The 27,792-nt window shown below is 36.4% G+C and overlaps 1 protein-coding gene across 8 annotated transcripts; it reads left to right on the top strand.

The window, feature by feature from the left end:
* Positions 1-148: 148 nt before the first annotated feature.
* On the top strand, positions 149-27,792 carry LOC131053705 (disease resistance protein RPV1). Of its 8 annotated transcripts, XM_057988309.2 has the most exons (10): positions 149-796; positions 7,285-10,350; positions 11,379-11,461; positions 11,755-11,839; positions 12,119-12,168; positions 12,294-12,514; positions 12,617-12,731; positions 12,977-13,074; positions 27,144-27,264; positions 27,456-27,792. In XM_057988309.2, the coding sequence occupies exons 1-2, from the start codon at positions 294-296 to the stop codon at positions 9,917-9,919; spliced, it is 3,138 nt and encodes a 1,045-aa protein (XP_057844292.2). In that variant the 5' UTR covers positions 149-293; the 3' UTR covers positions 9,920-10,350; positions 11,379-11,461; positions 11,755-11,839; positions 12,119-12,168; positions 12,294-12,514; positions 12,617-12,731; positions 12,977-13,074; positions 27,144-27,264; positions 27,456-27,792. The 8 variants fall into 8 exon arrangements, with proteins under 8 accessions (XP_057844292.2, XP_059068149.1, XP_059068148.1 ...); XM_059212166.1 differs by having other exon boundaries at positions 12,124-12,168; positions 12,294-12,731; XM_059212165.1 differs by having other exon boundaries at positions 12,124-12,731.

Here is a 27,792-nt window from a genome sequence, read left to right as displayed (position 1 = left end):
CGTCGTAACTTGCACTCCTAAATCTTCCCAGTCGTTATAGTGGGACGTGGCAGGTTGACATCAGGAATGCAAATTTTTCTTTTGAGATTATCGAATTCTAATTGATAAGTTGTAGGAAGTGTAGTGGAAGTTACACTGTAAGAAAGCGGACAAGTGTGAAGAGACAAGAAAACAGACAATTCAAATAGAGAATGAGTTTGGACAAAGTAGCACTGGAATGTATGATAGGAATTTAACTTCTGTATAATTGGGTTCAATCCTTTCTGCCATTATTTTCTATTGCAGCTCTCATCATGGAAGAATTCAAGCCTCCTACAACCAAAATGCTGTTTCAAAGCGATAAGAGATATCATGTGTTTCTGAGTTTCAGGGGAGAAGATGTGAGAAAAACTCTGGTTGACCATCTCTTTGAAGCTCTCTCCACAGCAGGACTGAATGTCTTCTTAGACAGTGAGAAGTTGGAAAAGGGGGAAATTATTGGGTTGGGCTTAGAAGCAGCAATCAAGAGCAGTGCCATACGAATTCCTATATTTTCCAAAGGTTATGCAAATTCAGCATGGTGTCTCAAAGAGGCTGCAGCCATGGTGAACAGCCCGGGATTGATCATTCCTCTGTTTTATGATGTGGAACCAACTCATGTAAGATATCCTGAAAAAGATACCAGTCCGTATAAGAGATCATTTTTAAAACATTATGGCCTTTTAGATCGATACCCACGAGAAGAGATTGATGAATGGAAGCATGCCCTTCAACAGATATGTTCTTGCTCAGGCTGGTCCATGGATATAACTGAAGGGTAAGTAAGTAGCCTCAATTTCTGCAAGTTTTTCTATCCCAACTTTCAACTCAGCCATTTTCAAATATAATAGCTGGAAAAGTGTTAGAGAAGAATGAATTTTGAATTGTTTTTTTTGGATTTGACACAAGGAGAGCCCAAAGGAAGTCCACTGTTACATTCAAAAGAAGGGTGAAAAACAAGACTACCCTAGATTTGTTAGGGATTAATCGGATTAATATGTTCAAAGATTAAAATTGGATAATTGTAAATATTGTTTCTATGTTTAAGATGACATCTGGAGGACAACTCTCACGTATTAGAAAAGGTACACAATCTTCCTAAAAAAAAGTTAGGATGTTTACAAATTTAATAGAAATTACAAGCCAATTAGTCAGTTCGTCAGCCCACAATATTTGCTATTGTGAGAGGAGAGACAACTGTTCTATAAAAGTGCTGAAATCTATATTATTATTGGAATGAAAATAGATTCTTTTATTGTTTATTAGATCATCTATTTTGGGGTGTATTTTGTTATTGGAATGGAAATAGATTCTTTTATAGAGTTTATTAGATTATCTATTCTGGGATCTACAAATGACTTATAGTATATTAGACTATTCCATTTTGGGGTCTATGAAATAGATTCTTTTATAGAGTTTATTAGATCATCTATTTTGGGGTCTACAAATGACATAGTATATTAGACTATTCCATATTTCCAATATAGAGGAGGCATCTAACTTTGCTTCAAATAGGAGGCTACATTCTCTAGCCCTACAAAATTTTAACTTATGACCTCTCTTTCAAAAATACAAATTGACCACTGTTAAAACAATTCAGAAATACAAAAATAACTAATTACAATCAACTGGATTCACATCTTTCTTCCAGAAATAAAAATTTCAGTGAGTGCCGTTGAGATTTTTCAAGATTATTTTAAAGTGGGTGGTCCCATGAATTTTGTTGTGCAGTTCAGACTTAAGAGTTTAAGCTTTGAAATTTAAATAAATATATAAAAAACTTGACAAACGACAGAAAAATAGCCTAGACTCGTGGAACAATTTCTAGAACCCCACCTTTTTCACCCACTCAAATCTACCGCCTAAAAAGATAAGGCCTACTATTTTCCATCAAAAGATTCCAACTAATCTAATATTTTTTTTTGTTGACTTTACCAGCTCCATAGGCCCCCCTCATGGACCCGTCTTAGAAATATTTGGAACAGGCAATCATCGTGTGTATGACCACTACCAAAATCATTATGCGCTAATGATTTCTTTGATCTTCCTCTCAGCCTCTATGGCCCAATATGGAAAAGCCTTCAAAGTTGGTGGGAAGAGTCCCCATCATTACACTGGAAAATGCAATCACTAACCAGGATTCTCCCCACCACCTGTAGAAGGAAAGCATTAGAGTTCCCCATTTAATACTTCAAATCCAGGCGTTGCCCATTCCAAGCTTAATCGATATAATATTTGGCCTAGATCAAGCTTCAGACTCATTTGAAAATGGAGACCCTATTGATTTTATGGATTGCGCAGTAGGGCTTGTGCAGGAGCTTGAGGATATGGTTGTGACCATATCTAATGAACTTCTATACTTTGGCATCTGGAGTACATATCATCTTTAGTTCTGATATGATTTTTTTTAATAGAAGTTCAGACCTGCAAACACAGCAGTCTCGCAAAGACATGAAGTCTTTGAGTACACCAGTCCAATGAAAATTTTTACAGAATACTTTTTATCCTCTTATACGAAGGGAGCCTATAGACTGAAACTCCCTCGACTAAAAACCAAAGATTAAATTTTAGATCAAGATTGTTCTAGCTTATTGTTATTTGAAATGATCATCGCCTCCAAATGATCACATACATGATTTGCCAATTGATCCTAGAAATGTTGTCGATACTATCTAAAATCTCCCAGATGACATTTAAGCTTCCAATCTGCTATTTTCCTTCTACAGACTGCATCCCCTTTTCATCGGATATCTCTTAGATTTGTCTCTCTCCATAATAGTTTCTTCTTTTGAAGATCTGAACACTTTTCTGTTTGCCACATTAGAATTTTTTTTATCTAGGGTGTTTTCCAGTCCTTTCCACACAAATTCGCGTCCCTTCACCTTTTCTGTACAGGTTCCAGGTAATTTATGACATGCCAGCCCTGGATGTTGGAGACAAGCTCCATATATGGAGTCAGAGTTGGAATATTTACCAATGGGGGAAAGCCATTACAAGAGTTCTTCTAAGGATATAGCGCATCGTCTATCGTTTACCACCCAAGAGAGATGATTTCTTATCGAATTTCGATATTGTAACATAAAATTCCAAATGTAAGAATCCACAAGGGGTTAGTCGTTGTCAAAATTTTTGGCCGGTTTGAGGAGTCCGAATTCTTTCTTCGTAAAATTTGGCTCCATCTTGCCTTTAGAGCTTCAAACATTCTTAACATAAGAGCTCAAACATTTCCCATACAAGCTTCACTTGAGAATTTTATTTTGCTTTTTAACCTTTCTAACCTCAAGCCACCATCTTCTTGCCTTTGTAGGCTATATCCCATCTAACTAGTGGATGCATTTCATCTCATTTGAGTATTCTTATAAAAATTTCTTTCACAATTCCTTTCATATTATGCTTGACTTCATTTGTTAAGTGATGCTTGAAATCAAATAAAAATAAATTGGAAGCATGGAAAGAACCACTTTGATCATAATTTCTTTTTGACAGAGTGAACCATCTTTATAAAAATCTTTCTTTTTATAAAGTACTTTGAATTTGCAATTGAATATTGTTTCTTGAATTCTTAGATTTATTTTGATAGTTTCTTTGAAGTACAATATTCCAAAATATTGGTTAGGCAGTTCTTTAATATTAAATTCAAGAATATCAATGATTTATCTTCAAATACTTTGATTGATATTTTAAAAAAAGTTCGACTTAGTCTTATCGATTGCTTGATAAGAAGCCATAACATATCTAGATCAAGTTTCCCAATAAAGTATTATGCCATCAATTAACTATCAATACATGATAGTTGGTATGTCATGAGAAATGTGTACACCTAGCCAAATTCTTTTTTCTGAATAGGCTTTGATTGCTTGTTCAAGCACTTCTACTATGATGACAAAGAGGAAGGGAAAGATGGGAATGTCCCTATTGAAGGCTCAATTGTAGGCTTGAAGAAACTATACACGACTACCATTAAGAAAAAAAAATATGGGGAAGAGATACAACTATGAATCTAGTTCAACCACTTCGAGCTGATGCCAAATTTACCAAGGACACCCATAAAAAAATGTTAATTCACTTGATCATAAGTTTTACTAGCATCTCATTTAGTTGCCATGCTACTCTAGTTAGTGGAGATGATTGAGTGGATAATTTTGTCAGCTATTATAATTCCATCAATGATATTCTTGCTTAGGATGAAGCCACTTTGAACTTTGAAATTTATATTGGACAAAATGATTTTAAGCTAATTTGCAATAACTTTGGATGAGAAGGTGTTACATAAAAATTAGATAGAAGTCTAAATAGGTTTTTAGACTTCTTAGGAACCAAAACAACAAATATATGGTAGTTGTGTCCTTCAAATCTTTCTTAGAGTTTATGAAGTCCTCAACTTCCTTCCAATGATCTTCACCCACAATATGTTTAGTATTTTTATAAAAGAAAGTGGGAATCCATTAAGCCCAAGTGCCTTATCTAGGTGCATTTGAAAGACTATAGACTTCACCTCTTCCATTCTAATGGGCCATCAACATTTTGGTGTTCTCCATAGATATGATACTAGGAATATGGTCCAACAAAAAGCTTGGTTGTGCAAATCTAAGGCCTTTGTGTTTGCCAAAACATATTGAAATGATTTCCAACTTCTCCTTGTATATCTTCCAACTAGGAAATGATTAAGCCACCTTCCTTCCTAATTGAATTAACATGATTCTAAGATCTATGGACCATGGTAGCATTGTGGAAAATATTGGTGTTGAGATTACCCTCCTTTAGAATTAAAAATTTCGAGTTTCACCTCAATCATCTCCTTTTCTTTGAAGATATTTCCAAAATAATTCTTATTCCACTCTTTGAGCTATTTCCTCATTATTATTAATTTCTTCATTACAATGAACACTTTAGAGCCAATTTCAATGTGAGCGTTTGTTCTCAATTCCTTAGTAAGCTCTAGAAGAGAGTCAATGCAAACCCACATTCATTCAAATTTGAATGGGAATTTGAGTGGAGGGGAGTCGTCCACAATTATAAAGAGGACCAAATTGATCCAGTCCAGCTAATGGAGGGATCAAGGATTTAAGCAAAATAGGAGATTGAAGTCAAATGGGGGAGTGAAAAAATCTATCAAACCTTTATGCTACTTTTGTAAAATCCATCCAACAATTCATCTATGTAAATTCACCATTCTTCAAAGAAGCATCCATGAGTTCATTAATTCTAACAAAGTTATGGAAATCAATTTGAACACGTCTAGCCCTTGATAAACCATCTTATTTTTCCAAAGAGAAAATAATGGCATTGAAATCCCCTCTAGAATGAGAAAATCCTTAAAAGGAGGAGAAATATGACAATTGAAATTTAACTCCATATTGTTGATTTATCCTCTATTTTAATAGGCTAGTAGGAATTGAGTGATGTTGAAGAAAGCATCGTGTGAAGGAGTTGAACTTTAGCTACCATCCAATTTAAGAACTCTTAAATAACTTCAATTGAAGCTTTATTTGCAACCTAGATAATATCAATCTCTCCAAGAGACCAAAATTGAATGGAGGAGCCTTCCCAATCTTTATAGTGTGTAAGGTTGGGGTCTCATGAATAGCCTTCAAAATCTAATTTTAAGATCCAAGAGGTCCCATGAAGCCAAACAATAAAAAAAAAATTGCTACATAATAAATTAGAATCTCTTTCTCAAAAATAACGACCCTACTTTTTAAAGTTGAAAATTAGATTATGGAAAAGATGGGGTTATAAATTGTTCTCTTTCTACTTAGACTTTTTTTGAATCACTTATCAATCATCTAATTTTTAAAATTTTTTATCAATTAATTTTCTTGATAATATTTTATATTTATTTATTATAATTGATTAATAATACTAAATAATAGAACTCATCAATCCACCCACTTCAAAAATAATCCAAAAAATTTTCAACAGCACCTACATAAGATCTCAGCTTGAATAAAGATTTTGCATCATCAAATTTGAATTAATTTCTTGTAACAAAATTATATCAGCTTTCAAATTTTGTAATTGACTTATAGAAAAACCCTTTCTGTATCGCTTTCTAGGGGTGAATTGCCTCCATATATCTCAGAAGATAGTTACTAATTGAAGCTTGGCCACTGGTCATGGCAAATTCTTTCACTTTTTGGCTGATTGGTTTTCCTTCCTAGGTTCTTCCGTGATTTCAGATTTAGCTATGAAATTTTTGAGGCGGAGTGGTTGAACATTCGAGCCTCCACAATCCCAATCTCCATCTTCTTCAGTAGACTAGGTCTGTCCAAGTCCGTAACTTCTAGCGGTTCCTTTACTACGAATGGAATAATTGCCAGGGCCTTGTCGGCGTTAAGAGCAAAGCTTCCTGGTTTTGGCGGCGTGCTTGAGGTGTTTTCATCTGTCTCTTCCGGACGAGGTTAAGGTGGCCTAGGGGCATGATCCTTGGAGGTTTTCGGAATCCATTTATTAACCAAAGTTTTTGTTCTTGGGGAAGTCCTTGACCTAATGTGAGAAACTTCTGCATTTAGGGCAATAGCTCTTTTCCTATTTAAACTTCGCCGATTGTGGTAATCACCCAGTTGTTAAGTCGCCTTCAAGTATTCCTTCCTCGTAATTGATGAAACTGCTCAGATCGTTATCGATCTTTGATAGCCAGTTCTTCGAAATGTATGCTTCGGGAAGATTGTATAATCAAACCCAGACAGGGGCATCATAAAAGTTGATCGCGAGCGGATTAAAATTGTTTTATCAAACCCTTTTTGCGTGTTGAGACAGGCAGTGCCCATCAACCAGGGTTCATGATTAAGGATATCATCACCCTCTGTTTCAAGGGCAAAGGCTGTGACAAAAAATCCCTCAGTCTCACTGTTCTAGCTGTTTTTCAAATATAATTATTTAATATTTAGATTCTGTCTTTGATTGTTAAGACAATAAATACTTCCATTGTCAACATGGACTGGCGAGGCCAACATTTGAACCTAAGACCATTTTTATAAAATAGTTAAGGTTCGATCCTAAGACCTGAACTGCTTTAATATTATTTGACTCTAGATTAGTTTTTATCATTCACAAATTTTCTTTAGATGCTCTTTCATTATCTTTGAAACAGTGCTACTGACTTTTCTATCAAAGTTTTATTTTCCAATTTTTCAATTTTTTCTTAAATCTTTGCAGAGAAGTAAAATGAGTAGTATTTTTGTAATTCCATCGATACTCTGGTTAGTTGTGAACTTTGAATTGCATTTCTTTTTAGTTGGTTGTAACGAAATTAGCAATGTGCAGATTTGAAGCTCGGCTAGTAAAAAGGGTGGTGAATGACGTGACTAAGACATTCGACAGAGTGCCGTTAGAAGTTGCCAAGCACCCTGTGGGACTGGAAAGCGTGACCGAGGATATCATTCAGAAATTGAATCTCAATTCTGTGGAAGGTGTGGTTAAAGTTGGAATGTGGGGTATAGGTGGTATCGGAAAGACCACAATTGCGAAGGCCGTGTACAATATAGTTTATGGTGATTTTAATGCTGCTTCCTTTCTATTTAATGTCCGTGCCACTGCTGCAGATGGCTCAGGCCTTACAAAATTGCAGAGAAAAATTCTTAAAGATGTAACCAAATATGGCGAAGAAGTGGACAGTGTTGATGAAGGCAAATCTTTATTGAGAGATCGTTTGGGAGGAAAACGCCTGCTTCTCATTCTGGATGATGTGGATGATGTGGTGCAATTGAATGCTTTGGTTGGGGATTGGCTGGCCCCTGGTAGCAGGGTTATTATTACTTCCAGAGACAGACACATTCTTAATGTTGCTCGGGTTTCATCTGAATGCATCCACGAGATGGGCGGATTGGAGATAAATGAAGGTCTCCAGTTATTTAGTTGGCACACATTTTTGAGAGCATCTCCAAGTCCAGGTTACGAAGATCTGTCCAAAAGAATAGTGGAAGCTTGCAAGGGGCATCCTCTTTCACTGGAAGTGATTGGATCCTTCTTGTACGATAAGCAGAATGATACAGGTTGCTGGACAGAAGCTCTTCACAACATTACTCTCAACCCACACATTCACAAGACGCTCTACATTAGTTATAGTGCTCTTAGTGCTGAGGAAAAAGAAATATTTCTTGACATTGCTTGCTTCTTTATTAGAGAAGACAAAACATGCCCATTGATTTTCTGGAAATCTCAGTACAAGATGGTAGACACTGCTATATCTAATCTTTCGATGAAGTTACTGATAAAGATTGATGATAAAGGTGTATTTGATATGCATGACCATTTGCGAGATATGGGGAGAACCATTGCTGAAAAAGAGGGTACACGTCTATGGGAGGCTGCCCATTTAAGAAGCATATCCAACAACACCAATTTCTCTCGCCTTCGACTCAATGGAGATAATCCACAGAGGCTTGAAATGTTGTACAGACCTGGTCTTCGCTATCTTCACTTGCAGAAGCTGCATATTGAAAACACAATAGAAGACATGATAGGCATGCTTCCTCCAGGTTTGATATGGTTAAGATTGGAAAGCTGTTATTTTGCAACTGGGATGAAGAGAACAAAAAAGAAGCCACATGGTGCCGGATTTGTTGATAGCATTTGGCAATTGAAGATCATCCTACTAGATTATGGTTGTTGCTTTGACGGCCTCTCTACCTTCTCTCTACTTGGGAACCTGTCACAGCTGCAGCACTTGGACTTCTCTGGTTGTCACATGTTAAATGATCTCCCTGATACAATTGGCAACCTGTCACAGGTGGAGCACATGGACTTATCTGTCTGTAAAAAGTTAAATAAGCTCCCTGATACTATTGGCAGCCTGTCTCAGCTGCAGCACCTGAACTTGTCTGATTGTCAAAAGTTAAACAGCCTGCCCGATAGCATTGGCAACCTGTCACAGCTACACTTCTTGAATTTGAATTTCTGTTACAGGTTAAATAACCTGCCTCCTGCAATTGGCAACCTATCACAGCTACAACACTTGGGCTTGAGAAAGTGTGAAAGTTTAAATAATCTCCCTGATACCATTGGCAACCTGTTAGAGCTGAAGCACTTGGATCTGGGAGGATGTGCAAACCTAGATAACCTACCAGACAGCATTGGCAACCTGTCACAGCTGCAACATTTGGATTTGTCTGGTTGTCGAAAGTTAGATTTAATTCCTAATACCATTGGCAACCAATCACAATTACAATACTTGAATTTGAATTTTTGTTACAATTTAAATAACCTTCCAGATGCCATTGGCAAACTGGCCCGGCTGCAGCACTTGGACTTGTTTGGTTGTCAAAAGTTGAATAATCTCCCTGATCACATTGGCAAACTGTCACAACTGAGGCATTTGGGTTTGAGAGACTGTGTGAGGTTGAATAAACTCCCTGATACCATTGGCAACCTTTTGCAGCTGCAGCACTTGGATTTGGGAGGGTGTGAAAGCTTAAATAACCTCCCTGCTACCATTGGCAACCTGTCACAGCTGCAGCACTTGGATTTGGGAAAGTGTATAAACTTAAATAACCTCCCCGATAGTATTGGCAACCTATCACAGCTGCAGCTCTTGGACTTGAGCTTTTGTTATGTCTTAAATAAGCTCCCTGATACCATTGGCAGCCTGTCACAGCTGCATCACTTGGACTTGTCTGTTTGTCAAAAGTTGAATAACCTCCCTAATACCATTGGTAACTTGTCACATCTGCAGCACTTGGACTTGGGAAAGTGTATAAATTTAATTAACCTCCCTGAGACCATTGGCAACTTGTCACAGCTGCAGAACTTGGACTTGTCTGGTTGTAAGAAGTTAAATAACCTTCCCATAAATGTTGGCGACCTGTCAAACCTGCAGTTTTTGAGATTGTATGAATGTGAAAACTTAAAGAACATCTCTGATACCATTGGCAGTGGCCACGGCTGCATTCTTCGAGATTGAATATGTATAAACCTAAATAATCTCTCTGACACCATTGGTAACCTGTCACAGCTGCAGTGATACATGGATTTGGAATGGTACACCAGCTCGCAAAGCCTTTTAGAAACCACTCGCAACTTTTCAGAGTTGAAAAAAAAGTTGGAAACTTTTGGGTTGCCAGAGCTTTCACGACACCATTATAAACCACCCAAAATTCTGATTGGGACTGAAATTTTCTCATGGATCAGTTGGATTAAAATTCAGGACCATCTCTTTGATGTCGGCGTGCTCTACTACTGAACTATCAGCCTACTTGGTGACCAATTCATTTATGGTTCGACATGATTCATTTTCCAAGAGGGATTATCTCATCAACTGTAGCATCAAAGACTCTGATGGAGCTTCTAGTTTTGCCAGGGCAGAAATTGATACAGTCTTGGTCCTTTTATATGGTAGGTAAATGTTAAATTTTCACTGTCTAAAATTGAAATGCTGAATGTGATTTAATGGAATGTAATTTATGTCTTGCTCTATTGTGCAGAAATGCAAAATAATACATTCTCTGCAAAATTTACGATTCAGAATATCTTGGATTCTTACACATGTTAATCTATAGAAATGTGATTCTTATAAATGTTTTAGTGCAGCCTTGAGCAAATTTAGAGTTCAATTGTTCTTTGACTCACAGAAGCAATTATTTGGTACCTGAACTTTTAAATTGTAATAAAAACTTAATAGGTATTTGCTGCCTTTTTTTCAACAAACCAATCACGTTTCTCATTGTTCTTTTTCCAGTATTGAAGTTGCAACTTCCTTTTTGTGTTACACTGTATCTTACATTTTTATCGATTCTGTTGTATACGAACCAACCACTGTTATTTTTATGTGAATATTTATAGACTTTGTGAGCAATTACACAATATTAGTTTACAAAATGGGTAACCTTCAAATGGTTTAATTGTCCGAAGCTCGACGGTGTCTATCTCAACGCCTCCCTCAGTGTAAAAGTCGTCAAAGCATGTTTATGTATGCCTGAGTATATCTGGTTGGGAAGATCTTGTGCTTGATTTGGAGAAGTTTATGATTATTCCAATACGGATTAATGGGGCCTCTTCTTAAGGAGAAGCTAAAGAAAAACTTGAGTTTAAATGTTCTCTATTTGACTTCAAATTTGGGGAAGAAAATTGAATAACATCAATTAATCTTTCAGATCACATTTCTTTTATTTGATTTCAATTTGGGAAAGAAAATTTAATAACATCAATCGATTTTTCATCTTAAATCAAATAAAAAAAAATTAATTATTTAATTCTTTCTTATGATATTCGAAATACTGTTTCTGACTAGAAGTTTATTTGAACTTCACATTTACTTGTCCTGTCAGGTTTACCTATAATGTTGAAATAATGAGAGTTAACACATGCACCTTCTATCTTTTTGAATTTGAGACAATTGCAAATGATGATAAATGACTTTGCAGAGGATGCCTTTTCGTTGGGTTGCTAAAGTTTTGGAGGATAGGAGATTAAAGTCAACCTCATACCGTTACTACAATGGTCAATGGTAAACTCTACTTTGCATAAACATATATTCATAAAATTAAGAAAATAATATCTAGGAAGAGTAAATGTTACCAGTTCTCTATGTTTTTAGCCCTGTCCTTTACAATAAATTATTGTAATCACTGTTTTCCATCAACATATATCTTTTATTTCAAAATGAAAGGTCTATTGGAAGGTCACATTTACTTGTCCTCTTAAGTTTGTGAATAAAATTCAAATTATGAAAATCAATATATGCACTTTTTATTTTCTAAATTTGAAAAAAATTGTAAATGATAATAAATGACTTTGCAGGGGGTGCCCTTTCACTGGGGTGCTAAATTTTAAAGGTTGCGAGATTGAAGTGCACCTCATACCACCAGTATTACAATGATCAGTGGTAAACTCTACTTTTGCATAAACTTATATGCATAAAATGAAGAAAATAAAATATTAGAAAGGGCAAATTTTACCAGGCTTGTATATTTTTTATTTCTGCCTTCAACAATAGACTATATTTATCTGTATTGAAATCCATGCAAACACATATTTTGATTTTTCTAGTTTAGCGACTTCATTTTATTTGATGGTCAGTAGAATTGAGTTTTCAATTTTTTTTTAATTGGACGGGATTTAATTTTCCTGGGTACATTTATCATATTTTTGGAAAAATAAAAAGATCAGGCCAGCCTTACAGTTACTGCAAGAAGACTACTCTGAGACAAGCAGGTAATCTCCAATAACAAAGAAATTGTCTTGTTTGTCATTCATGGTGCACGGTTAAGAATTATTTTTGCTAGACTCCATTTGTCTTTCGACAGCAGCCATAGTCTTTATACAATCATCACTATCAGGCTATAAATCACCAAAGCACTGAGCAATCCTTCATTCAGCACCTGGTCATTTCTCGATCCACCTCAAGCTGCACATAAGCCTTATTCTTTTAGGTTTTCAGTTGATGAAAAAGGAACAATAAAATCCGTGGTAGAGTGTTTCAAACAGACTAAAACACGGCATGTATCTACCATGCCAATAAGTTGGAAATCAGCATAAGCTAAGCTATTTTCTAATGGAGGTAAGCACTTCTAACTCAAATATATTTTTGAAATGAAGTTCTTTGTAGCATTTAACTTTATTTGTGCCAGGGGTGTAGGGTATTGATTGAGGTAATTTATAGGTCTAAAAAAATGTTGAGGCCACTGCTATTCAAAATGTTTGAATGAGAGACAAATTACTGCCTTTCTGAAAGTTCATGTCAGCACCCTCGGGAATGAGAGACGGACATCTTAAAGGTATTTTCTTTCTGCATTATTTAATGCTAGTTTTTTCTTCTTTATTCTTGAGAAATGGGTTATTTTTGTTAGATGTATTCTAAGTAAGTATTGTATTAATCATATTGTGCTTTGTTGCCTGAACTGTAAAGGCATCCAGTTCCATGATATATTGAGTTATCTTTCATTATTGAATCAAGTTAAGCACAATTTTTTCATTCAGTAGACTACTTTGTAAAACTGATTTGTCGTCTCTTCATATGCAGAATGTATTATATAATGGTTATCATTAAAGATCCATTTGCAAAAGAATTTGGACGTAAGCAATAAACTTGCTTCGAGCCCAGAAACTAATACAACTTGGGTATTGATTCTGCTTGCACCTTTTGTTTTCTTCTCTATTTATTTTAAAATAGTTTATTTTGTAAAATAACAGTGTTTAAAATCTGAGTTTTTGGGACAGGAGACAGGGAACCTGGGATGGGATTTTGGGGGACGGTTAGTGGTATTTATATTTAAAATTTAAATTACATTAAAGTAAGGGAAAAGAAGATATCCAATAAACCATGGTGATAATTATCCGATGTAGTAAGAGCAGATTATATATCAATTACTAGAAAATTGGTGGCTACCCATAGTTCTGTTGAAAACTTGAACAATGTTTAATGAACCTAGAATCAGAAAAATGTGGATTAGATCATCTGGATTCTGTTATGGTCTTACATATTAGCACGCCCATGTAGAAAACATTCAGAATTCTTCTATCATGCTGTTTTCTAGTCATTCATCTGAATCAGATTGATTGGAAGACCCTGGTGGCGAAACACTGTTTTTCCTACACATAAAGCTGGAAATAGCTGAAAGTTTATGTAAAAGTATCCAAGCTGCTTCTCAGCCTGACAGATCTCATTTTGATGGAAATCCAAGTATGAGCAAAAAGCTTTTCTTACTTTTTAGGATGTTTCAGATTTATAACTATACACATACCCATAGTTGGAAAACTTGGAGTCAACAAAAACTTGCCAGACCCAAAAAACTCGACTCAGCAAAAGCTCGACAACCTTAAAAATTGCTTAAATTTCATTAGAAAAACATTTTTTGCAAGATGTATCCAGTGAGTCTAGAAATGAGTACAAAAGTGTTTTCTATTAAATTTGATTGATTTGAATGCAAATTGAGTACAAAATCACATCTTCATGTAGAATCTTGATATAATAGTTAGCTGACAACTATTATGTTTTTATGATGATTGCTTTGAACATCATTATGATGCATCATTATTCATAAATTGCATATTACAACATTTTACATCTTCCTCTTCCCTGGTCTAGTGAAAACTTGGGTCTTGGTTCTAAGTTTCTAATAATCCAATATGAATCTTTGATACTGATAGTATGATACTTCATCATTGATCAATAATATTATGATAGTGATTTAATTAATTGTCTAAGTTCTTGATTCTGGTCCCCACTCCTAGACTCCCTTATTGTAATCAAATTTCTTATATGACAAGATATCCCAATTACTAGTTTCTAAGCAGCCAAGTCTTTTTGTCAGACTCATCGAATCTTTACAAAAGAATGCGCCAAAAAATTTGACAAGTTTTCTGCCAAAATTGACAAGTTTTTGGCAGAAAAACTCAACGAGTAGTCGTTCTATGCACATACCATCAAAGTAAAATCTGGCTTCATAGTTATAACCAAATCTTGTTCCAAACTTCCATGGACCTTGACCCACTTACCATCTATCCATCTTGACTTTGTAGTCTATTGTTGCCCTGCTGTAAATTTTAGTTACCAGGTACTTGACCATACCATTGATTACAGCCCTGTGTGACTCCAAGTTTTGGTAGATTGCATGGATGTCCAACTAGACATCTTTAACAGGAAAATGATAAGAAAAGGATAAAGAACTAGAAAATGAGGTCAAAGAAATATTTTTTAACATTTATCCTTATTCTTCACCAAGACTTGAGTTGGGTCTAGTATGCCCCATTTCTAGCAATTCCTTAATTTCTTCTTCAATTTCCTCCTTGTATCCCTAGGGTGGTGGTAGGGAGTAGTGATGATAGACTTAGTCCCCTCCTCTAGCTCAATGACATGCTCAAAGCTTTTTTCCAGTGGTCTCCTCAAAGGAGTACTACTAAATAAAATTTCATGCTTGTCCAAGATACATTGCACATCTACATGATATGACTTCTTTACCTTGGCTAGTTTTGTGAAAGTTAACACACATTGAGCTGCCCATGCTACTTTCTTGTGGTAGAAAATCCTCTCCATTTTCTTAGTCGATATAGACCTCAATGCCTTATTTGTCATTCCCATGGTATCACTTCTTTTCCCTTCGATTGAAAATTTCATTTCCATGGTCTAGAAGTTTAGTGTGATCTCTTCTAATGTGTGTAGCCATTGGATACCTAGGACCATATCATATCCTCCTAAATTGACTTAGTTGAGAGATCTTTCTATTGCATTGGATGATAAAATCACTGGCCACCATACCATTAAATCCTTCAAATTCGTCTTTCTTGAGGCCTCACTTGTCATCAGTCCCTCATCAATGATGTTATGAGTGGTACCAATGTCAATGAGTTCAGTCGTCCTTTGACCTTGCAAAATCTCATGAATGTGAAAGTGGTTGTACATTGGACTTGGAGTACTAGAGAGCATGGCAAGAGTGCCTACCACAATGGCTCCTTCCTCTTTTGGTTGGCCTTCTTCTCCAATCTCCTATTCAATTTCTTTCTCACTTTATGGTTTGGGTTCCTCAAATCCCAATTCATCATCAGACCTAACCTCAATGTAATGCACTTGTCCTTTCCCAAGACATCAATCTCTAGGTGACGATGACTCCTTATTGTTGAAACATAGTTTGTTCCTCCTCATCAGATTCCTTGCTCCAATGTTTTGTCTTGATGGGAAACTCTTGGTTTGTTGTAAAATTTTGTGCAAAGGTTTCTTTGGAATGAAGGTTTTGGTTCAGAACTTATTCTTCAACATGGAAGTCTCCAATGCCAAAACCCGTCTAGTTGCCTCTTGTAGGGTAGGTGATTTGAAAGCCTTGACCAGCCCTTTGAGAGATTAATTTAACCCTTTGATGAAGAGAATTGTCAATCTTCTTTCTGTGATGTTTGGGGCCATTACCACTACCTTCTGAAACTTTATTACACAGTTCTCCATTAATTACACCATTTAAGATAAGTCAAATTTTTGAAATAAACTTTAAGGTCCTTCTAATCAAACCTCTCAAACAAAATTGTGCGAAATCCATCATATGAGGTAATGGATCCATGATCTTGAGTGATTACACAGTGGTACTACCACTCTTGTAGAGTAACCTCCAAATGCAAGGCAGCAAACTTGATTGCTTCATCTTTGGTAATTGGTGTAAGGGACATATACATGTCTAGCATCTATACCCATTCACAATTGAGCATCTATTAGACCCATCATAGTCAACTTCCCCAAAGCTTGTTGCACATTTGAAAGGCTGGCAGCCTAGGCTCAAGTTTGTAACCATTATGGGACATTTTCATGTTCATATAATGGTGAGTGATATTTTTCTTTGGACTTCCTTAGGAAGAGCTCTATATTCTACATGACAACCCCTAATATCATCAAACAATCAGTTTTGTGCTTCAATCTCTACAACCTCCACCTCCTTATTCAAAAAGGTAGGCTGGGTTAATTTTTTAGCTAAAACAAGAGCAGCCCTTTGTGTGTGGCTCTAAGTGGCATCCATATTATTACTCTCAGAAGCACTTCCTTCACCTATTGGTTATCTAGGTGTATTCAAATTTCTATTCATCTTATCAAGCAATTGTGCCATCATATCAATTATCAAATAAAACTTTCTTTTGGGCTGACTCTCAAGGTTTTTTGTTTACATTCTTTCTCCTCTCTTTTTGCCATATTATTATGCTTTACAGCAGGTTTTGAAGGAGATAATTGAGTCTCCGAACTCTCCACAGATCGACTTTGTTTCTTGATCTCCCGGTGCATTAGATTCGGTTGCTCTATCATTGTAATGCATAAAACTAAAAAAGTCATTTTTAACTCTAAACCATAGGTTGGCAAGATAACCATCTCTAATACCATTGTCATGTCCCAATCCAAAACACTAATGCAAATCTGATTCTTAATGATCCGCCATTGCTTATTATTTTGACAATAGTATTGAGCTCTAGTATTCAATCAAATCTTAGACAACTCAAATTAAAATTATTGTTTATTCTAGGATTGCCATGCTTGGACACTAGTGCTAAAAATGGATTTTGAAAGGAACTTGGTTAAGTGTAGATGATGGCCTAGAATGGAAATATTCACTCTTTTATATCCTCTACAAACAAAACAAGTTGGTCTCCAAGCACATGCATAACTTCAAATTTGAATAGTGATCATGGGTGGGAAAGATTCCACTTTGAAAGTTATGGCACCCGAAGTAGATGAGTGGAAACAACACAACATGTGTTGGGAGTTAGGAGGGGAATGGAAACACAAGCAAATTATTGTGGCTCAAGGATCGGAGACTCAAACTAAAAATCGAGGCATCACGGGTCAAGCAATGGTCATGTTGGTAAGGGGAAGTATAAAATCTTGACAAATACAACAGTGAGGAAAGCCATAGATAGAAGGCATGATAGGATGGAGAAGTCAAATTTTTACAAGAAGGGAAGAGCAGAGTTGGAAGAAAGGCATACTCAAGAAGGGAAAACACATAGTAGACAAAAATAGGGAAGATACAAGTGCAAACCTAGTATGTTTAGACTCAAATTGATTGGAAACAAGACATGAGTGTTCTCCTTCTCTAATCAATCCAACCAAGGCTCTAATAACAAATCTAGAAAATAGGAAAAAACTTTACCATGAAAATATGTTGAATATTTTAAGCATCCAAGTAAATAGATAGTGATAAATCATAGATGAACAAGAAAATGATAAGAATTACGTGGAGAAGCCTTGGCAAAAAATTCTCCACACCCAAAGAGATCCAAGACTTGTATTAATCCTCCAATGAGTTACACCAGTACATATTCTCTCTCTAAATTTCTACAACACTTCATCATTTCAACAACTTGAAAAAATAACTTATTTTTCCTTCAACTCAAGCTCTTAAAATATAGGCACAGGATAAACCACAAATTATGAATGGTTTCTAAAACCATGTGCTAGAAACCATTAGTTATTTTAGGCATCCTTATCGATGCACAAATCACGACACCTAAATCAAGAGTAGTTAAATAAGAAATGTTCTCTTCCAACTTGTGTTTTATCTGCCTTTTTGGTAACATGCAAATGTGACCAAAGGTCTTACGTATCTTCTCCAAGTTCAAATATAACTTCCCCTTTTCATGCTCTTTCTAATCCAATGACTAAAAGCACCTTACAAGTTGTCATAGTTGCATTTAGCAACTTTCATGACAACTAAGTGATAATATAAATTCCCAAAATACTATTAAATGCAAATCTTAAAAAACCCAAGGTTGAAACATTTTTCCAACAAGTCCCATGAAGGCCAACAAAACTAATTTCCAAACAAAACTAATTTCCAAACTTCCTAGCTTACACAAACCTTTATACATTCACCTTGACCTTTATACATTCACCTTTTTTATAGAGGATGTTAATTGAGAAGCACATGCCACTACTCATAAGATATTCAACCACAATCAAGAATAGGCAAAGAAGGAAAATGCAAGTCAAAAGACTTCATTGAATGTAACTTCCTATCAAAAATTTGTAACACAAACACTCACAAACCCATTAAGAATTGCCCAACATGGAGGAGAGAAATGTCTTTCAGCTAATAATAGGCTTTACCTATGATTTTCCAAAAATAGTGAGTGATGGGGAAGTAAAGTGTTTGTCAAAGATTATAGGCGAATGATTTTTCATGACTTCATCTACGTTGTCTATAAAAAATGGATGAGCACCAATCCTAGAGGCCCCATCAAAAACTCAGAGGTGTTTAAAATGCCACACATGGAAAAGATCGACACAATTCCAAATTGGATTGAGAAATTTTTATCACATAGGACCTAAGGAGAAAGAAAAGGCCACATCTACATAGCATGAAACCAAAAAACATGTACAACCAACTTGAAAACACAAAAAAAATAGAACAAAAAAAATTTGGACAATCACTATTTTTGGATGATGTGGGCTAATAGGTGACCTAGATGCTCTTGCATCATGACACTATTAGAAAAGTAACACCTAAAATAAAATAGCCTATTATTAGTTGTGCCCAAAACTCTAGTAAACTATAAAATGTGTCGAAACTTCTTCAACAACAACTATCTTTATCTCTGTCAACAACTATCTATCATCTGTAACAACTACTATACAACTTTAACAACACTAGTAATTTGAATTTATCAGCTTCTCCTAACTTCATCAATATCAATTATCTTTGTTAGCTTAACTTCATGAGCATACTATTGTTTGATATTATAATTTCCTACTTTCTCCTCCTTGATCTCAAATACTTATCTACAAATTTGTCTTAGAACCTAAATCTATTGCCTTCCCTAGCCCTTTATTTATCATATCTACCAATTGTTCCTCTGACCTATTGTTGTCCTCAATTTCAGCACGGCTAAAATCGTGGTACAACCCCTACGAAATTTGTTCATTTCGTAGCTTATGTCCTCCAAGGTCGGTCGACTTCCCTTGTAAGTCGTGTCAGTTTGCATCTTTGTTTTTGTCATTTTCATGGTTTTGCCTTCATCTTTTATTTTATCTTTTGTCTACACTTCGGGTTTTAAAACCTGAAATGCAGTGTTTCTTGTGTTTTCTTGCATGTCGGGTTTTAAAACTCGAAGTGCAGTTTTGGTCTGCCAAGTAATGCAGGTCGGGGAATTTTTCTCCGACCTGCAGGTCTGCCCTTATGTGCAGGTCAGGGAATTTTTCCCGACCTGTCGATCCATATGCAGGTCGGGGAAAATTTTTCCCGACCTGCCAATCCATGTGCAGGTCGGGGAATTTTTCCAGACCTGCAAGTTTGCCTATGTGCAGGTCGGGGAATTTTTCCCAACCTGCAAGTTTGCCTATGTGCAGGTCGGGGAATTTTTCCCGACCTGCAAGTTAAGGTTTGCCCTTCTCGCATATCGGACTTAAAGTCCGATATGCAATCTTTGATTGATTTTATTTGCACATCGGACTTTAAAGTCCGATGTGCGAATTTTGAGTTTCCTTCCTGTTGACGTGTATTTTGTACACAGCCTAACACAGAATAAAATACCCAAGGGTACCTTATCCTCTCTTGAACAAAGCCTCCGATTGCTGAAGATATCGCAAAAAAGGATCAATCAGGATGACTCCAAGGTTCTTTGATGTAGGGTCTCTACGTGTGGATAAGCTCGCCGTGGTATGATGTGATTTGCTGGAATCACAAGGGGACTTACATTGAACGTCTGATCTGCTTTGATTATTGCTGGAACACGGGCTCTTACTAGCTTGGATTTGAAAAAATGGAAAAAGGATAAGGGCGAAGAGAGGATCTAATCCTAATACTAAGAATGTAGGAGCAATGACTTGATTTTTGATGAAACTCTAACTAGGTCTTGTTTTGACATCAATGGAACATCTACACAAGACTAGTGCGATCTTCTAAGGGAAGCTTTATGATGTTCAAATCATCACCGCAGGCATAGATACCATCCAAGTTGATGCATATCAATGAAGAGGCAACAAATTGAAATTGAGCTTAAGTTGAACGATTCCAGTTGACTACACAAGGCAAGTCTGCAATCAACAAACTGCTAGTAGTATGGATATACGAATTCCACCATCAATCAATCACATTTCCTCCATTCATCTAATCATCTACCATCTAGGATTGAAGACTCAACAAGAAACCATGCAAATTGCAAGAAACGACACACTTCACCATTACTTCAATGAAAATGGAGTTTGTTTACAATCAATGGCAACAATTTCTTGCCTTGTCCTCCTATTCTACTCTAATTGCTATTCTATTTCTATCTTCTAATTATTCCAACTATCTCCTAACTCTCTAGCTATTGCTCATTAGCCTTTACAAATGAAATGCCTGGGCTTATATAGTGCCCACAATACAATTTGATGGCTTAGATCAATTCAAGATCAATGGCCAAGATTTTACAATGAAAACCCTAATTAGGGTTTGTTACAACCATTACATAACATTTAATGCTTGACCAATGATAAAATTGTATTGCTTGGACACATGTCCTCTCTAGAAAAATCGACCAATGGATAGCCGGGGTAGGTACATCGGAGTTTGTGCCACCTTCCATGAGTTAAGTACATTGAATCTGGACATGCTGAGGTGGACCACACTGACTGGAGGAGTGATGACTAGGATGCCACCTCATCTGACACTTGTAGCTTGCTAGATATTCAATTTGATGTCGTTGAGAGGCTATCTTTAATTAACTATTGTCCTAACTCCTTTTGTCCTTGATTTGCAAGATGATGATGTACCTCGCCTTAGAACGCTGGATTGAAAGAGGTTGCCCATGTCCTTACTTGATCGTCCTGGCGAAGACCGTCCTGGATCCGGCTTGATTTTCCTTGAAGAGATCTCCATTTGATGCCTACACAACATTTCAAAATTAGTACCATGATTTTGCAATACATAACATAAATTAGAGAGCAAATTTTAGGAAACTTAATGATAAGTCCTTTATTAATCATTTCCTAAAAACGACTATTGAGCTATGAATTCAAAATTTCAAAATTTCAAAATCTAAGCTATGACGATCAAAAACTAAAACAATAAAACAAATATCGCCATACCTCAGTTGAGGGCTAACTCTAGAATGCAAAATAAAGGAATTTGCCTAGGCAAAATTGATGTTAGATGGTCTTCAACGTGATCTCTTCCTCAAGTTAGCAACTTCGCCACCTTTGATATGCCCTTGACGTCCTTGGCAAATTCGCCCAAGTGAAACTTCAAGTTCGCCTCTCCTTTGGATAGTAGTTTCGCACCACCTTTGATTGAAATGAAGGCTCGCACTTGAATGGTAAAACGATGATGTAAAAATGAGGGTTTTCACCTCCCTTTATAAACACTTACCTCTCACCTCCATATAGGCCGACTATTGTAAAAATAAAGCAATTTAAACGATTTTTTAATAAATAACAAGGGCCGACCTTCATAAAACAATAAAATACCAAGCGCAATATTTAAATGCCATTTAATTGAATTTTCAAAAATTATCGATTTTAGCATTTAAAATAAATTTAAACATATTTGTTTGAGCGCCAAATTTTGAAGATGAAAATTACGTACCTCATCGCCCTGGTCCCTGACCGAGGGACAGGAGCGATCCATCAACCTTGTCTCGATACTTGCACTTTTAACGTTCAAAGTCTTGATCTCCACGTTGATTTTGTCATTTTCGCTAGGGATCTTCGAGCTTGAGTGTCTTGCTTGTGTGAATGAATGCATCTCATGACCAATATCGCCCTGGTCTTTTGGAGAGGGACAGGAGCGATCCTGGTATTTTCTCCTTGACCTTGCATCTTTGATCTCAAATCTTCATTGTAAGGCGAAAAACAACATTGTTTCTTTACCCCACGCTTGTTTCTCTTGAATTCTATAAGGCATTTAGGAATTTGGAAGGATCATCGCCCTTGTCCCTTGGAGAGGGACAGGAGCGATCTTGAAGCTATAGCCAAAACGCGTTATCTTTCAACCTCGGTTCCTCGTTCATTGCCTCTTAAAGGACGTCCTTGACCTTGTGTGAACTTACCTTGACATGCATTTAAAGGAAAATGAAGGATCCTATGCAAATCGCCCTGGTCCCTTGGAGAGGGACAGGAGCGATATAGCCTCTTTATTCAATTTGATGATCGTTTAACGTTTGAAACCTTTAAATATCATCTTCTAATCATGCCTTGGACCCTTTACCACCTCGCATGATCTTTTCTTAACGTGATTTTTGAGAGATTTTACCACTATGATAAATATCGCTTTGGTCCCTTCCTGAGGGACAGGAGCGAAATTCAAGTTTTTGAGCTTGTCCTTGCTTCCATCAACTTGCCATCACTTTCATCGCGTAGAATGAAGTCTCTTTGATCCCCTTGGATACTTGATGTTTGATAAACTTTCAAAATTTAGAGCTTCATGAGGATTTCGCTCTGGTCCCTTGGAGAGGGACAGGAGCGAACCTAGGTTTTTAAGTGCAAATCCTTCATTTTGGCGATCCTTGTAACTTTGTGCTTGATTGAGACGCTTCGAAATGTCCTTGCCACCTCTCTCCTTGACTTGGAGTGGTTTGAATTTGAGGAAAAGGCAACATAACTAAGATATCGCCCTGGTCCCTTGGAGAGGGACAGGAGCGAATTTGTACTTGTAGTCTCCATCACACTTCGCCAGCTTCCAAATTTATCTTCAACGGTCTCGTAATGTCCCCTTTCATTCATCCATGCCTTGGAATTCATTGTAACTTGGCAAGAAATTTGTCTAAGACAAAAATCGCTCTGGTCCCTTGGAGAGGGACAGGAGCGAACTTGGGCATTTGGGTCCCTTGTTGACGTTTGATAATCTTCAATTTGTCTTCAATGGGTTCAATTCATCTCCTTTCTTGCCTTCAAACATAAAACTTGCTTGATCTTTGCCCAGATCGTACCTTATGAAGAATTTCGCTCTGGTCCTTCAGTGAGGGACAGGAGCGAATTTGACCCTCTAGGCAAAAACTTCATCATTTCATTGTTTTTGATCAAGTCTGGATGCTCTATCATGCTCATTTCGTCCTTCACCATGCCTTTGATGTCTCAATTCGTCCAAAAACGGTCAGGAATAGCTCAAATAAGTATTTTCGCTCTGGTCCCTTGGAGAGGGACAGGAGCGAAATTCGCTCTGGATCCTCAGTGAAGGACATGAGCGAAATTTGACTTTTCGCACTCTCTATCAGGATAATTTTTATGGAATATAACATTTAAGTATAAGTGACATTTCCTTCTATGTTTCTTCTTTCTTATACTTTAAGTTATATTCCATATATACTTTCAGGATGTTTGAGAGTGGTTTCAGACCTCCAGGAGTTATATTGCAAAATCTAGTTTTTGGAGGTTTTTTCAGTTTCCAGACTTAGTCAAATTTCAGGATCAGGACATCACTCAAGCCGGACTTGCTACCCTATTGATCTCCTGGGCGACGTTCAAAATGCAAAGGCTAGCTAACAAAACCCTAAAAAACCTAAAGAACAAACCCTAAAAAGCAAAAAACATGGGTCCCCATTTGCAATGGGGCGATGTGTGAAAACGTCACAACACTTCCCAAGTTGCAGATTGGACTTTAAAGTCCGACATGTAGTTGCTTGTCAAGTTTTTCCCTTGCAAGTCCGACCTGCGTATGATGTTGTTTGAACTTGCAGGTCGGACTTTAAAGTCCGACCTGCAAGTTTTTCCCATTTTGTCTCCTAAGTCATTTCTGACTCCTTTTTCTTGTTTTGATTGATGAAATTTGGTCGTCCGATGGTGATCATTTTCAAAACACTAATGATCTATGTTGAAATGTCCGAGCCCTCTCCCAGCAAATCGACAAAGAAAAGAAGATGCATTGATGAGATTGTTGATATGGCGCTAGACAAAGCTAAGATGCAAGTTGCTTTATCTCGGTTTGAAGAATTTCGGAAATCCAATGAGGAGGAGGAAGATGAATAAAGTGTCCTCTTTTTGACACTTTCTTTTCATGTAGTTGCATTGTTAGATGCTGCAAGTTTTCTTGCAACTACATATTTTCTTTCTGCTGAAGTTGTAGTCAAGTGGGACTGTGTAGTTGAATTAGTCAACTGTGCCCACATTTCTCTCCAACATTTTCCTATATAAGGAGGACCCTCATTTGTAAATAGGATCTTTTTGGCAATGCAACAAAATTCTGCCAGTTTGTATGTGCACTCTAAGACTTTGAGTTTAGATGTAAATCAGATTGTTTTCAATAAAAGAGGCAAGTTGTGTTGAGACTTTGTGCCAATTCAAGTTGTTATGTGACGACATTTTCTAGAGTTGATTGTGAGTTTTGTTCTATTGTGAAAGAGGGATTTAAATTCAATCTTGCAGACTTTGAGCTGCTAATTGTATTTAGAGTTATATGTTTGGTTTTCAAATTTGGTCTTGTAGACTTTGAGCTGCTTATCATATCTGAAACTAGTGTGGAAAGCTAAAGTGGGAAGATAGCTTGTAGACTTTGTGCTGCTTCTATTTTTAAGACTTGTGCATGTGAGTTGAAGGGCATCATGTAGTTAGACTTTGAGCTGCTACATATTGTGCTTAGTTAGCAGAAAATCATCTAAAAAGGTTGATAGGAGAATAGATAGTTGAAGACTGTGAGCTTTCTTTCTGTTTTCCCGTCCCGGGGAAGTGACGGAGGTCTTTGTGCCTTCATGGAAACTTTGCTTCCCTTTATGTTCCAAAATCCTACAAAGAAGTCTCATTTTTGTATTTGCTGTTATTTATTTCTAGTTGCTACTACTTTTCTGTGAAGAGAAAAGAGTATAGTTTTTCTTGAAAGAAGAAGAAAGACTGTTGTCCCACTCATATTAGATTAGTTTAGTTTGTAGATAGGGGGAGCCTTCCCTTAATTAGGAGAGTTTTACTCACACACTGTGGTTGAAGCCACAATTTTGTATATTTCCCCAAGTGTACAAAATTTTCAACCAACATCTATAAAACTGAATTTCAACTTTCTTCTCTTGTATGAACCCTCTAATGTAACTGTGCTTTAGTTCTGTGTGTTTTCCATCCTCTTTTTGCTACTAGTAATAATAACAATCTTAAACTGTAATGCCTTGCAAAAAGTGCACGGGTCTTTTGTATCTTTCAAGTTTTCAACCATTCCATCACTTTTGTACTTTATCTTGTAAATCATTTCTTTGCCTTTTGGTAGCTTTACAATCTCTAATGTTTTTTTCTTTAAATAGCATCAATCTCTTATTCCATTGTTGAATAGATAGATCTTCTTCAAACTTAGTAGGTTCCACCTCAATATTTGAATAAAAGGAATAATTAACTAATTCATCATCTTCGTTGCTTTCGCTAGCTTGTCCTCTTGTTGACCTTTCATAGTTCTGATCTATTATTAAATTGGAGGATGAGTTTGCATTACCTTCTTACTTTTTGCGACAACATTTCTTAATCTTGATGTAGGTTTTGAACTTTCAGCTTTTTCTTCTTGATCTCAAATCATTCCATGACACTATTTCTTTTTTCTATCTTCAAATGATCTTCATAGACTCTTCCTTCAACAAATATTGCATCTCTAGAAATACTGCTCTTCATTCCTTGAGGGGAGTAAAACTTGTAGACCCTACTTTCTGCACTGTAACCGATAAATATGCATGTTTTACTCTTTGCATCCAATTTCTGCCTTTTCTCATCACCTGTGTGAATATATTCTAACCAACCAAATACTTCCAAATGTGCCACTACAGGATTTCCTCCATAGCATCTTATCACCTAATATAATAATTGGTTTCCTGTTCATGATATAAAAAAGAGTACTAATTGACAAGTAGGGGGTATTTTTAACATTGTGTCAAGTTATGATATTTATATCAAGATTCAACTGCATAGTTTTGAGACAAACTTATTGATCTATATTTCACGAGCAATGGTTCACACAGACCGATCTCTCATGAAAAGGAATAATCCACTTAGTACTCGTTGTATTGAGATGATGCTCACAAAGGTGAAGCATTGGGACTTACGAGGAGATCACCTATCCTAATACTTCTTTGATTCAAACCCACTTAACTTGCTATCAATTTGCAAAACCTTCAACAAGTGTTGTGCCTTATGAACCATTCATTGTAGAGCCCCTTTGGCTCATCCATTGACAAGGACATCTCTGTCAAATCATGATACTTATATAATGATTTAAGCACACTTAAATATGGAGTTTCCCCCAAGATCAAGCCCACTTAACTTGCTAGCCCATTTGCAAAACCTTAAGCAAGTGTTCTGCGTTATGACAATTCATTATATTGCAAGGACATGTTTTTGGTGGTTAAAATGGTTTTAACATACCGTAATGGGTAATTGATGTGCTCTCTGTTTTTGCCTACAGAGTGTCAACTCATATCCTATTATTGATTATTCTAATCCATTCCTCATGGCCAGACTAAATCAAGATATGCATGAAAACTGTTGGCAAAGAAGCAGATACAAAACTCAGAGAAGAAATTTGAACTTCTTGTAGTCATGTTTGTTGACAACAATGGTTCTTTGTATGGTGTGAATAGTTTCCTTTTTGATTAATTTAGTAATTTGTTTATTTGATTTAATACAAGATAATGAAGAGCTCAGGAATTGGTTCACTGGTATTGGATTGTTTTCTAAAACTATTAGAAACTTATTGAAGCTGCCTTGTAACTCTGGGATGTCTGTGACATGTTAATTAATGGTGGCCAGTGATGACTCATTACTGTCTCATGTGTTGCTTCAGGGAACTTAAGCGAATATGTGAAACTGGTCTTGGTTTAGTTTCAAAATGCTACCTGACAAAGCACATGTTCAATTTGACCAGGCAGTATCTTGCAAATGTTGTTCTTAAAATTAAAGTTAAGGTATGCGCTTAAAGATGTTTTTTTGTATTCCCAGTATGTCAGCAGATGTCTATATTTTAGGTTTCTTTCAAGAAATCATTGCTTAATAAATTTATTTCTGTAAGTTCATAGTCTATGTTGGTGTAATAAACACTATCCTTGTTGATGCAATGCATTTCTGCATGTACTTTTGTTCGGTGACATACCTACAGTTATCTTTGAAGCAGATGTTACTCACTACACCCTGGTGAAGATTCCAATCCATCAATAGCAGCTGCAGGTTTTCAATTTCAATCTTTATCTACTGCTGTCCACGGCTCCCACAATGCACATATAAAAATTACTTAACCCATTTTGTGGGATTTGATGCAATTACTAGGTTGTGGCTTCTCAAGCTTGGCCCGAAGCCACCAATTAGACAGGCCTAGTTTGTGCTTAGGCACATTGACAAGAGCTTAAGCAAGATTTCTATAAAGCCTGGGTAGATTCTGTACAAGTCACTGTAAGTGGAGGCATGACATAGAATGGATCTCATCTTGTATTGGCTTA

The sequence above is a fragment of the Cryptomeria japonica genome, chromosome 10, assembly GCF_030272615.1.
Source record: "Cryptomeria japonica chromosome 10, Sugi_1.0, whole genome shotgun sequence".
Taxonomy (NCBI): domain Eukaryota; kingdom Viridiplantae; phylum Streptophyta; class Pinopsida; order Cupressales; family Cupressaceae; genus Cryptomeria; species Cryptomeria japonica.
This window is presented reverse-complemented; position numbering and strand designations above follow the sequence as displayed.